We start from the raw sequence: 14,429 nt of genomic DNA, 5'->3' as shown, positions 1-14,429 counted from the left end.
CAATTGCTAGTTCCATCCACAATGGCAAGTCATCCTGGTTCAGAAGCAGCAAAGCAGGCCCAGATCATTTACCTGCCACCACCATGTATTACTGATGGGATAACAATGCTAATGGAGAATGGCAAATAGAGACCTCCTTCTTCCAACTTCGTGCAGCTGATAGTGGATGGATATTACATTACATTGTCTTGGTTAACTACTACTCGGGAGGGTAACAGAATGATCATGATCTGGTGAAAAATCCTAATTTCTCAGAAGTTCCTCAGTAACTCTTTTCAGCCTGGTGAGCATCAACAACTCCTACAAATCCTACAAATTATTTATACATTTTTAATGTGTGAATAATAAGCATAATTTTTGGTTGTGTCATTTATTATTTAATTAAGTTTCATTTATTTAGTTTTAGGACTAATTCTAATTTTCTGAAATTATATATCCACCCCTGGATTTAAAGTCCAACAATTATCAGTATAAGTGTTAGTGTGAAACATTAAAGTCAATTTGCATAGCATTGTGTCATTTTTGTTCTCCTTTGGTGGCATTTTTATATTGTAATGAAATATTGTAACAAGGCCTGAAGGGCTGGTGAGAGTGTGATGGGAGAGGGAAGACAGAGTGGGGAAAAATGTATCGACTGAGCCGACTTGATTTGAAAAAGTTGCTTGTTGTAGCTTTAAAAGACACAAAGATCTGCTAACTTTGTATCGACCTCAATATTTATGGAGGTGAAGTTGTCTTCTCCACAACAGTAACAAGAAAGTATTCACCACAACACAGTAGGGTGGGAAAAAATATACAAAACAAACAACTGAAAAGAGGATTATATATATATAATCTTCTCATTAAGTCATTTCGCTCAGTAGCTATTAAAAAATGACTCTGTTTTAAGAAATGTAAGCTTACTGTTGAACAATGTATCTACCATATTCATTGCTTACAAGCTTCCACTATATGCACACTAGCTTATGTTTTCCTCTTCAAAATTCTCATAGAGGCAAGAGCTCATTTCTGAGTTGTAAGATCAGATTTATCATGATAAAATTAAAATCTTCCTGAACTCTGGCTGTAAAACGTTCTTTAAGCTTACTGATCAGATCATACTGCGTCTTGTTTAATTGTCTAAACCAACACTTATCAATACTCTCACGGTTCCTACTCCGTGTTGTTCTGTCTATTATGAGCTACACTGCTGTCTTCTCATTGGCACATGGCGATGGGAAGTGCAGTGACGCCGACCAATAGGATTAGAGGTTTATTCCGTGGGCTTGGTTCCGGAGTGGCCTGTTATTATTTTAAGTAGTGGGAGAAATCTCGAACATATCGGTGAGTATTTCTATTTCTGAGGTAGTGGCTGTGTCTCCTCCACACTCCGTGGACCTGTAATGTCGGGCTCATGTGTCGGTGATTTCAATAAGTGTCTGTCTCCGTTAAAGTAAAGAGTCGGACGGAGCCTCTCGGCGTGCGCGCTGTGCAGCAGCTGACGACGCGCTCGCACACATCACAAATGTAACCTGAGCAGCTCCGGAGACCTGCTGCGAAATCATCTGCGTTTCAGAGACGATCGCCGGTGGCCTGCGTGTGTTCGAGCCGGTTGTTCACGCGTGAAGAAGCCGAGTTAGATCATTTCTCGTGGTGGTGTGTTCCCGTTACAAAAAAAAAAAAAAAAAAAAAGCCCGTCACTTCCAGATCAGCTTGTCCGTGTCGCCCACCATGAAGGTCTGCAGCAGCCCCCACCGCGGCGGACGAGCTGCTCCAGCCATAATAAAGACACACACACACACCGCAGCGTGGAGTAGAGGAGACAACGCTGTAATCCAGGACGATCAGTAAACTGGATTACACTACACACATAGAATAAGAATAACAGGAATATCTGTCGCTCTATTTGTTTATGACTGTCGTCGAAATAAGCACAAGGTGGCGCTGTTGTGCTGTTTCCCATTTGAAACACTTTCATTCATCAACAGGTTCCCCTACTCGGACAAAATGAATATGTATGCGGTGCCCAGTCCGGGAATACCAGGCTGCCCCCCAGGATTAGAATACCTGACCCAAGTAGGTGTCAAACTGTTCTGTTTGTTTCCTTTAAAACCTGGTAATCTGTTAGTCAGCGGCCTTATTTTCTTTAACATCTACTTCCTTCAGATACTACACTCTAAAAACTGTGAGGTCACTTTTAAAATCTTGCACTAAGGGTGTAAAACATTTTTTTACAGGGACATGTTATTAAGTTTCCACCGTTTACATTTAGTTTGTAATCAATTAAAATCTAAATTTGGGTTTCCATGACACACAAAGTTGAGTTGATGTAAAATCCACCTTTAGTACATAAACACAACTCATTAAAGCAGATTATGAGTTTCTAAAGTTTATCTTCACTAATAAATTCTTTTTTTTTTATCTTGTGAACATGTATTTAGTGAAGTAGTGGTAAAAGCTCACCTGAGTACAGTGACACTTCGCCCCATAAATCTTCTGGCACTTATCATGGGGTAACGTCAGTTTAATATGAGTAGACCGATTAAATCACACACTCTAACTTTACTTTGATATATTTAATTAAACTGTTTTCCACAGATGGGGAGGTATTGTAATTCTCCGATCATAAAACATGTCAGCAGAAGCAGTGTCATAAATATAAATTAAATGAATTATGTCTGAATGGAACAGCTGCAACTATCACAGCTTGCCGTCTATGACCATTTTTAAGCATCTTGTTGGAAACAGGTAACATCATTTTAAGAGACCATAAATGTCAATCCTACATTTTCAAAGAAAAAAAAAATTGTTCCTACACACGCTAGCTCTGTTAAGCTAATGTGAGATATATCCCAGTAAGAAATAGCAGCTATAGTAACAAAGTATAACATCTACAGCATGTGCAGCGAGAAATGAGGTGCTTGATCTGATTATTAATAACTTAACATGTCATTTTGATGATGTGGAACGTAGACTTCAAGGACATAAGTGGAAATGCAGGTGGACAGCTGGACTTTGTTGTGATAACATTTTGCAGAAATGTGAGACAGAGGTCAGATACTGTTTATAGAGCCATCATTAATATATTTCAGCATTTTTGTTTTTCAAGATTCAAGATTCATATGCGAGATGGATGAAAATAGGTCAATAATAATAGTCCAGGGTGGAATGACCACAAATATATGACAAGAAATTGTCAGTTCCCTCTCCCCTTACGTAGAGGGGAGGAGTTGTACAGATTGATGGCCACAGGCAGAAAGGACCTCCTCTGGTTCTCAGTGGAGTACATAATGTTGATCAGTCTCTGGGTGAACGTGCTCCTCTGTCCAGCAGCACACTGTGTAGAGGGTGGGAGGGATTGTCCAGGATTCAGAGGAGTTAGGATAGCATCCTCCTCTCAGCTACAACATGTAGAGGGTCCAGCTCCACCCCCAGAACAGAGCCAGCCCTCCGGATCAGTTTGTTTAGTCTGTTAGTGTCGGCCACCTTCATGTTGCGGCCCCAGCAGACCACAGCATAGAAGATGACACTGGAATCACAGACTCATAGACCATCCACAGCATGGTGCTGCAGACGTTGAAGGACCTGAGTCTCCTCAGAAAGTAAATCCAGCTCTGAGCCTTTTTGTACAGTGCTGCTGAGTTCTTTGTCCAGTCCAGTTTCTTGTCCAAGTTCACTTACAGGTATTTTCTCAGATACGACCTCGACCTGCTCCCCCTGTATAGAGAGACAGGTGACAGGACTCCAAGATTTCCTGTCCAAGTCCATTACTAGCCCCTTTGCTTTACTGATGTTGAGATGAAGATGATTTCGTCCACACAAGTCCACAAAACTTTAATCAGTTTTTCCTACTATTGTCAAATTGTCTGCTGTGAAAAGGGCCTAAATGTTAGGCATGGTGATAAAATTAGTACTGTTGCTGTCCATGTCCTGACCTCCGCCTATGCACACTGAGAGCCCAGAATCTGTATTTTATTCTCTTTATGTATTTCTGCACATCAGTGGTGCTTGTGGAGTTGTTGTTTTTTTCTTCCTATGTGCACTAATGAACAATTGACAGGCTCCTTGAAATAAGTGACCTACAGTTCAGAGTGAGATTTCTCTAGGAATATTTTATTCTATAAATACATCTTCATAACTGTAATACAGTGTTTTGTTTTTATATTTGTTCTTAACTTTTCAAAAGATAAGAACAAAGGTGTACATTCCTCTCATGTTGTGTTTACTTTATCTCATTATAAACAGCTTTTCGATGCTTGGTGGTAACTGTGTTTTTTACTTGATACATGATTCTGAAGCCAGTGTCTGTGGTTATCTGTTATTTTAGGTGGATCAGCTGCTCATCAAACAGAAAGTTGAGCTTGTTGAAGGTACATATTGTCAATGAACTTCTGGCTACTTCTTTTTCTCTGCACAAGTATGTTTGGCCGCTGTCTGGCCGCCTGACAGCAGCTTATTATGTTTCCCTTATCTGTGCAGCCCTTGTTGGGTTTGAAAGCAACAACAAGTATGAAGTTCGTAACAGCATGGGTCAAAATGTGTTCTACGCTGTGGAGGAGAACGACTGTCTGAGTCGACAGTGTTGTGGTCCCGTGCGCTCCTTCACTATCCACGTCCTTGACAATTTCGGACAAGAGATCATCACCATCACCAGACCACTTAAGTGCATGTCTTGTTTCTTCCCCTGTTGTTTACAAGAGGTAAGTGGAGCCACTTTTAGACATGCTTGCTTTGTGTCTATCACATTACTGCGTTCAGGGTGGTTTTGCTTCACTGTACTGTTTGCACCTCACATCTTTTACTTTTATATGAGGATATGACTACAAATCACACTGTAATCCCTCACTCAGCTGGAGGTGCAGGCTCCCCCTGGGAACACAGTGGGGTACGTTTTACAACAGTGGCACCCGTTCTCGCCTAAATTCATTGTTGCAAATGAACACAATGAGCCTGTGCTGAAGATACATGGGCCCTTCTGTGGATGGAGCTGCCTTCCAGATGTTGACTTTGAGGTGGGTTTTTCTAAATATAGACGTCCATTTAATTTGTAAAAAAAAAAAAAACATAACACGACACGGTAAAATTCGTGCCCTTTGGGCATTTTTTGTAAGGGATCCTCGCCGCGCTCTGAAACAGGAAATATGTTTCCAATCAGCACAAGCTGTAGCTTGAATGAAGCCATCTCACAGGGCATGCTCTTGTGTGGTACAGTGTGGCCATTGTGCCATGGTTCAGTAGGTTTTATTAGCTCGAGCTGTGCAGCGGATTTAGGTCAGCGATACAGGCCTTTTTCCAGACCCTGAGAAAGGGTAACTGAAGCATGATATTACCATCCTGGTTCCTCGTAAGCTGTTTTGAAATCATTATTGAGGAATCAAAACTCAAGTTACTGTGGCAGTAGGAAAAAGGCTGCAATTGCATGGGAATATGAATTGTTCCATCATCTTAGGCCAATAAAACTGAACAAGTAAAGGGATTGATCTTTATCCTAATGCAACGTGTCAGCAATTTGTCTTCTCTGTAACTCTTTTTCTTCAGATTTTGACAATGGATGAAGTCAGTAAGATTGGGAAGATCAGTAAGCAGTGGACTGGACTTCTGCGGGAAGCATTCACAGACTCAGACAACTTTGGTATCCAGTTCCCCATGGATCTGGATGTGAGAATGAAGGCTGTGATGATCGGTGCCTGTTTTCTCATTGTAAGTGCAACAATATATATATATTTTTAATAACATTAAACTTGTCAAAAAGTAGCATTGTCATGTTTGAAGTTACATTCCTGCATATGTCTGTTTCAGGATTTTCACATTACAACTTAACTGTCGCCAGAAAGTGGCTGTTAGAGAAGCGCTAACCTCATTTGACCCATCTTTTATGGGGTATATTTCTCTTCAGTGGTGCTTAAAAATTTCATGAACCTACCACTTAATGCACCATTTAGCCTACATTTGGTGGGAAATTTGACCTGAACCTATTCCAATCACCACAAATGCAAAACAGCTTCTCAGTGCTACTTTCTGTAGTGTCAGATTCTCTGTTAGCATGTCAAGTATTTCAAAGTCGAAGTCAGTTTAATGTCTTTGCATTTCTATTAACACACTCTATTGTTGTTTCTGTTGTTTATTGCCTGCGCAGGATTTTATGTTCTTTGAGGCTACTAACTAGGAGCCAAACAGGATTTCCATGTAAACATACCACATTCCTTGAAGAACAAGACCACAAAGCCATGACTATCAGTCCAAAAAGCCCTAATACAGAGCAACCTTCAAATGGATATTTCAAAGAAAGTACCAATAGGTACCTAAAAGTCATAATTTTGCATGTACACTGAAATAGAAGGTTTGTTTTAGTCTTAGATGCTCAGGTTGGTTGTTATAACATGTTGCTGGGCTGTGAGTGCACAGTGCAGTGTTTTTAGACAATACTTGTGTGAGAGTTTTATTTGTGTTTACATTATGGTCACTGACCCACTGTGGGCCCAGAACCTTTAGTTGGTACTTTTAAATAAACTTGAATCCAACAATAACATCAATGTATGTAAATGACAGGCGAACACTGTCAAAGGCAAGTGCTGTTACATAGTTTGTGAAAGACACCTATGTAATTGATTGTACTGCAAAGGCGATCAGCCAATTAGCACTTGTGTAATTGGGTTATTTTATTTGTCAGGGTTTTCACGTATTCAGTGCCCTTTTTGACTGATTTACTTTTTGACTGATTTAACACTTTGTCAACATAGAGCAATATGTGTGCACTGCTTTCTGTGTGTGCTGTATTTGTGTGTCTGTGGGCTATGAGTGCATTTCGTGTGCATTATTATTAGGTACACCTGTGCTGTCTAATCCGCCATGAATTCCCCTTCTACACAGTTATAATCTTCTCAGTTTTTGTTTAATCTGTCTGAAAGATGCTAATTCTACACTATGTTTAATATTCGAGTAATACTTGGTGGTGGAGTGCATTTTATGAAGAGGTGTTGCTAATGTTTTGGTGTCCTCATTTATGTAAATAGATTGTACAGGTGTACTTAACAGTGTGGCCCGTGAGTGTAATTATGCATTGATAACTCTGTAGGTTGTTTATTGGGGAAGTGATGGGTAATGGCTTGATGTAATGTCCCGCTATTGTCCACGAGAGGGAGCTAGTTTTTCATTTAAGAATAACCCAACACCAGCCCAAATCAACAAACTCAAAACCTGCTTCTGTCATGATTTTCATTCAGATATTAGTGTCTGCTGCTTAGTGTATATTTTCGGACAAACTCAGGTTGAAATGCATGCTACTGAAGTGTTAGCTACTGCTGGCTCGAGAAATTATACACCGGCACCTGATGCTATAAAGATAGAATAATACTTTGGAGGAGGTTTCGTAGATCAACACATCCAACTTTGCATATATGTCACATTATGCATATGTTTACTGGTATATCAACTTGAACTTCGATTGCTACATTAGCACTAAGGCCATACACCATGATCTATTATGTTTTCTATCATTATTACAAAAATTCTATTTCAGTATGCCATCTGAGACTGTGGAAAACTGTTGAAAACATCCACCTTAAGTCATTTTTACAGGTATTCAAAGCCCAAAAAAGTATTTATTTTTGTAAAAAAAATATTTAAAAAATAGAAAATGACAGGTGGAAAAGCTAATGTTTCCAGTGAAGACTTCTATATTCTTGTGTCAAGAGTGTTTTTTGTTTTGTTTGTTTGTTTGTTTGTTTGTTTGGGGTTTTTTTTGCCTTTTCTTAGTGACTCTTGTTTATAGAATTACCATAAGTGGATTTCTCTTAAAAAGCAAACTGGACTTTAAGGCAACATGGTTAAGTACTTAAGATGGATGTTTTTTGCAGTGTATTCTGTTTTCACAGCTTAAAATGTTAAATAAAACTACCCCATTTAAGTATATTACTGTGACATTTTTTCCACATTAGGATTAGTCTGATCTTGTCTTGTTTGGTAAAATGCATTAATAGTGTAAGATGTTGGTGCTATGTCCTCTGAAGGCTGTTTGATTGTGTTTAAAAGCCAAAAATTTAAGTCAGAATGTGATATAAGGGGAATTTAGTAATTTAATTTAAAACGGTTAAAAATAATATTCTTCTACTTTTGCACTAATACTGTGAACTAATAAACGATTTAGTCATGCAATTAATGCAAACTCTGTGAGCTAAGCTTAAATAGTGCAAACAGTCCATGGAAACACTTCAATAAAGAATATTATGATGTATGTGGTTGTTTTGATTTTTGTTTCACCATTTCCCATAAAAGAAAAAAAAACACTGATCCTATGAATCTTAACTTGAAATCCCTTCAATATTGTTTGTTACCACTGACCTTGCTTGTTAATTAGTTGAATTCAATAGCCACTACAACTACTACCTTCAAGTTATATTTTAGCAGTTTTCCTAAGCTTTTAAAGCTGAATGTTATCTTCTGTGCAAAGTTACTGATTGAACTGATCATGTCAAACACTGATGTCCTTCGATGATAACATGTAAAGAGAAATGAGAATGTTTAATTATCTGTCTTTTGAAATATGCCAGAAACATGAAGCTGTTAACCTTGGGTGTAGCCTAAAGAACCCTAATTTGAAAGCTGCTTTTAAAGCTCTTTTTAATCACACATCAATAAAAAGACGGGGCTGTGTAAAAAGGAAGGTTTGAATAGAGGGTGATGCTTAAATCCTTTGGATCAGCTCATCCAGTGTTTTGTATTCACACATAGTTGTACCTGTGGAACATCACAGTTCACTATTACTGAAACTATTATTAATTTCAATGAGTAAGGGTAGATTTTTTCGCACCACTGTTTTGTGATAGTGATGGTTTTTAGACATTGCTTGGCAGTTAAATTATTTATTATTATTCTTAATTACAATTAGGTCCATAAATAATGGAATGATGAGAAGTTATATTTGGTATTTGGCCTCTGTACATCACCACATTGAATCTCAAACTAGGCTTTCAGCTTGAATCCAGTGGGTTTGACAAAACTGTGACATTGGCCATTGAGGGATTACAGCATTTTCATACACACACACTTTTTTGTTGGATAATAAATAATGAAAGTGACAAGCAGTTTCATGGTTAGGGGTGGCCTGTATCCTTGTTGCTCCAAGACTAATCAAGCAGATAAAAGGCCTGATGGTAGTTTTGCATTTGGTCCAAAGATGTGTCTATGTGAGTAAAGGAAGTCATCATGAGGCTGAAAAAAAAAACCAAAATAAACCAATCGAAGAGATCACAAAAACATTGGGAGTGTCCAGTAAAACACTGAGGAACATTCATCAAAGCAACATGTTTAGTCATGCTGGCTCTTTGGCTCTAGGTTTGATGACGTCATCAGTTTGTCATGATCCCCGGAGGATGAATCATACTGAATGAGGTGATCTAACATTTGTCCATTAGTCCATCCAACAATTGGTTTATTAGCTAAATAACGCTTTAGTAGCTGGAATAAGACACACACACACACACTCACACTCACACACACACACAACTTTTTTTCTGGCATCATCATCAGGCAGGTAACAATTCTAATTCGTTCAATACTTTAGTTTATAATCATACCTGTAAAATTTATGACATGTCAATTTGGTTGTGTTATCACACTGGTGTCATCCTTAATAGTTGCTTGGTTTAGTGTATCAGCTTTTGTCTTCAACATGACATTATTTTGTGTGGGATAATGGAAAACAGACAGAAAGTGTAGATTTGAAAAAGTTGAGGTTTGTGCTCACTGCCTGCTTTGTCTTTAACAACAGAAAATCATCAGCTTCTTTAAAATCTGCATTTAGCTTCAGATGTCCTCACAATTATGACCCTACGTTTTAATTTTTATCACTCAAAATGTCTTCCAACTGTGCAGAAACAGCTGTGGTACTTAAAGATTAATGTTCCCTGGAACTCCTCGTGGTTTCCTACATGTCTCTTGAAGTGGACAGTTCTTTAGAAATTCTCCTCTCTGGGAAACACAATCAAAGAACATACATTTCTGGACGTACTGTAGCATAGTGTTGCAGAGGAACACTCCACATTTGGTATGAATTAAACACCCAGACCACACACAAGTGATGTCACTTATGTCACTCCAGCAGTGATTTGCTGAGATGTCCCACACTGGGAAAAAACACAGATGTTTTCTCCAGCTACAGCATGTGGGAACACTCCATTTCATAGATTATAATTAAACACATATCAAAGCCTTGCAATTCATAAACTGAGTGATAAGTTTGTCTTACAAGTCTTTAAAAACACAATTGGTTATTTGAATTTTGGGAGTAAGGGCAACAATACAACTTTGAATCAGACATATCATTTGGGACAACTGGCCAGCCATGTGTGTTTACTGTGTTGACACAACTAGGTGCTGTATACTGAGGTTCTTCTATTGTTTGTTTCACTGAACTGCTGGATTTAAGTTCCACACACATTTCACATGTCAAAATGTTAAAATGGCACTGTGAATACTGATTAAAACTAAACATTTTCTGACTAACAAGGAACAGAAAAAATACTTTTGGAGCTCAACTTGACCTGACCTGAGAACCTCCCCTGAGAACAAAAGGGCGTACTGTTTGCTCGCTGCTTCTGGTATCAGTGCTTTAAACTCGCTGTGATTAACAAACGGCCTAAACAACATCTGTGCAAACACAGCCTCAGAAAACAACACAAATGTACAACTGAGTGAAAGCGAAAGAAACAAATCAAAGACCGGGGGAATTTATACCTCACCAACATGGTCTCGTAAAAACCATACATTGGTTTGAAAAAAGCATGGCGTCACTCACAGCATTTTTATGAACATGAGAAAATATTTATCACATATTCTAGTTGTTAACCATACAATATGTGACCCTGATTAGAAAACACATATCCTAGTTAGGTAAAGATTAGTTTTGGCTAAGTACTGAAAAAGCAATACAGTGTTTAAGCATGATGTTTAGATATTTTACAGTATTTAACCAGAATCTGACCAACACCAACCTTTACTAACTGCTGACGTAGCTGGTACTAACACTATGTGGCACACAGGACCAGAATCCATGGCTTTTGGTTGAGCTTTGTGAATTTAACTGCCCACGTCCTCCTTCTCCCTGTGACTTCTGGGCATAATAAAAGTGTCACCCTTACCAGAATGGAAAGATTGCTGTCAGTGAATGGAAGCCAGGCAATAATTAGGTTTCCTTCCCAATCTCAATCTAGTAGTGTATAAACATGCTTTTTAAGGCAATAAGGTGGCACAGGGAGGAGATTAATGCAAGGTTGAATCCTCTCCTCAACCTACTTCTTGTATATTTTTGGAGCCTTGTGGCTTTAACATGGCCGCCTAATGATTGCATCGAAATGAAAGGCTGACAAAAGAGCTCATTATGTGTAATTTTCAATGACCGCTGCCCTGAAACCTTAGTCTGTCCGGTGGAAATGCTAATACGCAGGACTGAATATCACACAGGTTTGTAAATGGCAAACATTTTCAACTGTGCATCCATTTAGCATTTGATATGGACACGTTTACTGCTGGAGTTTTTACAGTAAGTAAGTTCAGGATGAAACAACAGATGAAAGACCGCCCACGATCAAAGTGAATTTATCCACATCCAACCCCTTTCTCCTTTTGTGGCAAGTCTCTGGGGTGACATTAAAAAACTACTTGCTGTGCTTGTTAAAGTTCTTTGGTGTTACATTAAATGAGGTGTTGATGAAACCCCTTCACATGCCCCCACCCAGCAACCCCTGGAACACACCCTGGGTTCGCTGGATGCCCTGTATGATAAATGGAACCGACGTGGACACATCTTGGCCACGGGCGACGTAGTGATGAGTGATCTGAGTGGAGACAAGAAGTGCTGCCCTTTCCATTGATCTGGACTAGTAATTAAACTTTCTGTGGCGTGATCAAAGCCTTTGGGATAAAAATAAAACCCATTCTTTTGCAATCACGGTGCAATTGTGGGTTCTCAAGCAACGTTTACTGTCTAGGAAATGTGACTCACCAGGGCAATTGCAAAACCATCCCGTCCTGCCACCAAAAGAGGGTTACGTCAAAAATAGACAGAAATCTGATCCTGATGATTTTTGCTTAGATATTCCCTAAAGGGGTACACTGACATAAATGAAACAGGCCACAATTTGTTTTTTAGATTATATAGCCAAATATATATTGATGGAAGTTGTAAAAATGCCAGTGAGTGAGCTGAGGAGCAATTGCAGTTTTATTTTCCCATGTGTCCTCTTTACACTGTGTCCTCTTTTTCCTTAAAGTAATTTTACTATGTATTCAATATTGGACGTCTCCTTTACAGTCTGCCTCCATAATGAATCATCTGTTTCTTCTTTCAGCTTGATTAAATTTAAACAGCGCCTGTAAACGTACTGTCTCCACAACAGAGGTGGAAATAGAGGATGGTCTACTGTCGTCAGGAAGCTGCAACTCTGTTTAGTCTTTCTCTAATGCAAGGACAGCAGAGGCAGGAGGCTTGTGTGTGTTTTATTTGGCGCTGAAACAAGCCAAAATTAAAAAGCAGTCATATGCTCATGCCACCTGTGCTGTAGAAAGATTCCCAACCAAGTCTGTGGCTTCTCATCAGGTTGGGCAAGAGCTGTATTTCGCTGGACATCCATGTGTGCTGCAAGCCAAACTCGGCTACCATCCACTGGTACCCAGACTGGTATAGGGTAGGGATAATTATTTGCAGGTGGGTCCTCATGATGAGTTCGCACCACTTACTGCAGCAGCAGCAGGAGCAGCCTCCCAGCTTCTGTATCTGCCAATTTTTGCATAATTAAGTGTAATTTTCTCACCCACACCACATGTGGCCCAAGTTTAAACTCAACAACAGCCACCACTGCCACCACTGCGCGCACTTAAAACATCCTTCACCATTCTGCAAGTCCCGACTGAACGTGGGAGCTAATATCTCGATGGCCTTGTGATTCGTACAGACAGTAGTACAGTACATCACATCTCCCAGTACATGACTCTGGTGGGATATTAAACTGCTCATATAACATGGTGTCATCAAATCCAGAGCACATTTCCCTGGCTTTTCTAAATGTTCAGCATGTACTCAGAATTGAGCCAGTGAAGTGAAGCAATGCACTGCATTTTCCCTATTGCATGCTGCCAAGATGCAGCATGAGGTTCTCCACCACAAACGCTTTATTACACTTACATGTATTTTCCAGCTGCAGAGAGTTCCCTCACTAAACCACATCGCAAACATCCCTGTTAGATATTTGTCACTGAGCCATGAAATCTTACATTTTTATAGCTTATTTTGTTTTTAAATAGCAGGATAAATACATTCCACTGAGTCTAGTTGTTTTAACTTGATTTGTGCTTGTCTGTATTTCACAATAGGGAGGAGTAGCTTTTTTTTAGACAAATGTGTTGGTGGGATGGGCAGCAGGATTCAACGTAGCAATTTTCTCATGACAAACTAATTTCCATAAGCGTGTCTGCCCAGCTTTCACTCTAGTGTAAGTGTAGTGAAAATGTTTCGTTAGGTCAAGAGATAACAAACAAACTAGCCCAGGGAAAGAAAAGTCACAGAAAGGACACCGTTCGAACAGGTATACTCAAAACACCCTCTGCATGTTTATGACCCTAAAGAATGTAAGGAATGATCAGTGATAAGATATTTGGTATCTGTATTTGTGTGGGGGTCGTTTTCTTTGTGCCTATAAAAGTGGAACTGTAGAAGACAGAGTCAGAGAACACTGGCGATGTCTTCTCTCCATGCTGCATGTAGCAAACCTGAGATGAATCCTCACGCTGTCATTTAGTTTTGATTCTTGTGAGAAATTTCCACAACATAAGTTTTAGCATACTGAATTACAGCAAAAGAAGAAGAAAGAACGGCTGAACTCTAAGTCAAGTAACTTAGTTCGCCAGTTTTCTGGCGTGGCTCTGCATTTTCGCAGTTTATCAGGGCCCCACTGGAAAGAAGTTACTTATCTCATAAAAATGTTTCAGATTCTACTCCCCCCCCTGCTTTCAAAGCTACGAACCCAGTGATGTCATTGGGTAAAACATTCACTGCCAGTCATGAACAGATATGCAACGTTTTTGTTAGACAGGAATGATCTGAGCCAGTCTCTGAATGACAGACACAAATATGACGAGTGCATTAGTTTCAAGGCCGGCTGAGACAGTGGAGAGACACAGATACAGTCTGATACTAAATGGAAGCCGGAGGTAATGTGGGGTTTCTGTTCTCCGTCATATGTGTACGCTAATGTGGCACCAGCACTAACATCTGCAGTTTTAGTTAACTGTGTAATACAGACTGCTTTCCATGGCCAGACAAGGGCGTGTGGTTTTCTGCTGTACAGTCAGAAACACTGCAGGAAGCAGAGCTGAAGCAATGTGCAATTTTAATGTCTTGTCAGAGAATTTAAAAGCAGCAAATATTGATTTTGAAGTTAGGTGCGTTTTTAAAA

General features: G+C 39.4%; 1 protein-coding gene across 1 annotated transcript; it reads left to right on the top strand.

The window, feature by feature from the left end:
* The first annotated feature begins 1,264 nt into the window (after positions 1 to 1,264).
* si:ch73-206p6.1 (phospholipid scramblase 1) lies at positions 1,265 to 8,179 on the top strand. The gene is made up of 7 exons (XM_026361152.1): positions 1,265 to 1,323; positions 1,968 to 2,055; positions 4,307 to 4,349; positions 4,459 to 4,679; positions 4,830 to 4,991; positions 5,518 to 5,679; positions 6,116 to 8,179. The coding sequence occupies exons 2-7, from the start codon at positions 1,987 to 1,989 to the stop codon at positions 6,143 to 6,145; spliced, it is 687 nt and encodes a 228-aa protein (XP_026216937.1). The 5' UTR covers positions 1,265 to 1,323; positions 1,968 to 1,986; the 3' UTR covers positions 6,146 to 8,179.
* Positions 8,180 to 14,429: the final 6,250 nt, after the last annotated feature.

This window comes from Anabas testudineus, chromosome 2 (genome assembly GCF_900324465.2).
Source record: "Anabas testudineus chromosome 2, fAnaTes1.2, whole genome shotgun sequence".
NCBI classification, from domain to species: domain Eukaryota; kingdom Metazoa; phylum Chordata; class Actinopteri; order Anabantiformes; family Anabantidae; genus Anabas; species Anabas testudineus.
Note: the sequence above shows the minus strand (reverse complement) of the source record. Positions and strands in the feature narration are given on the sequence as shown.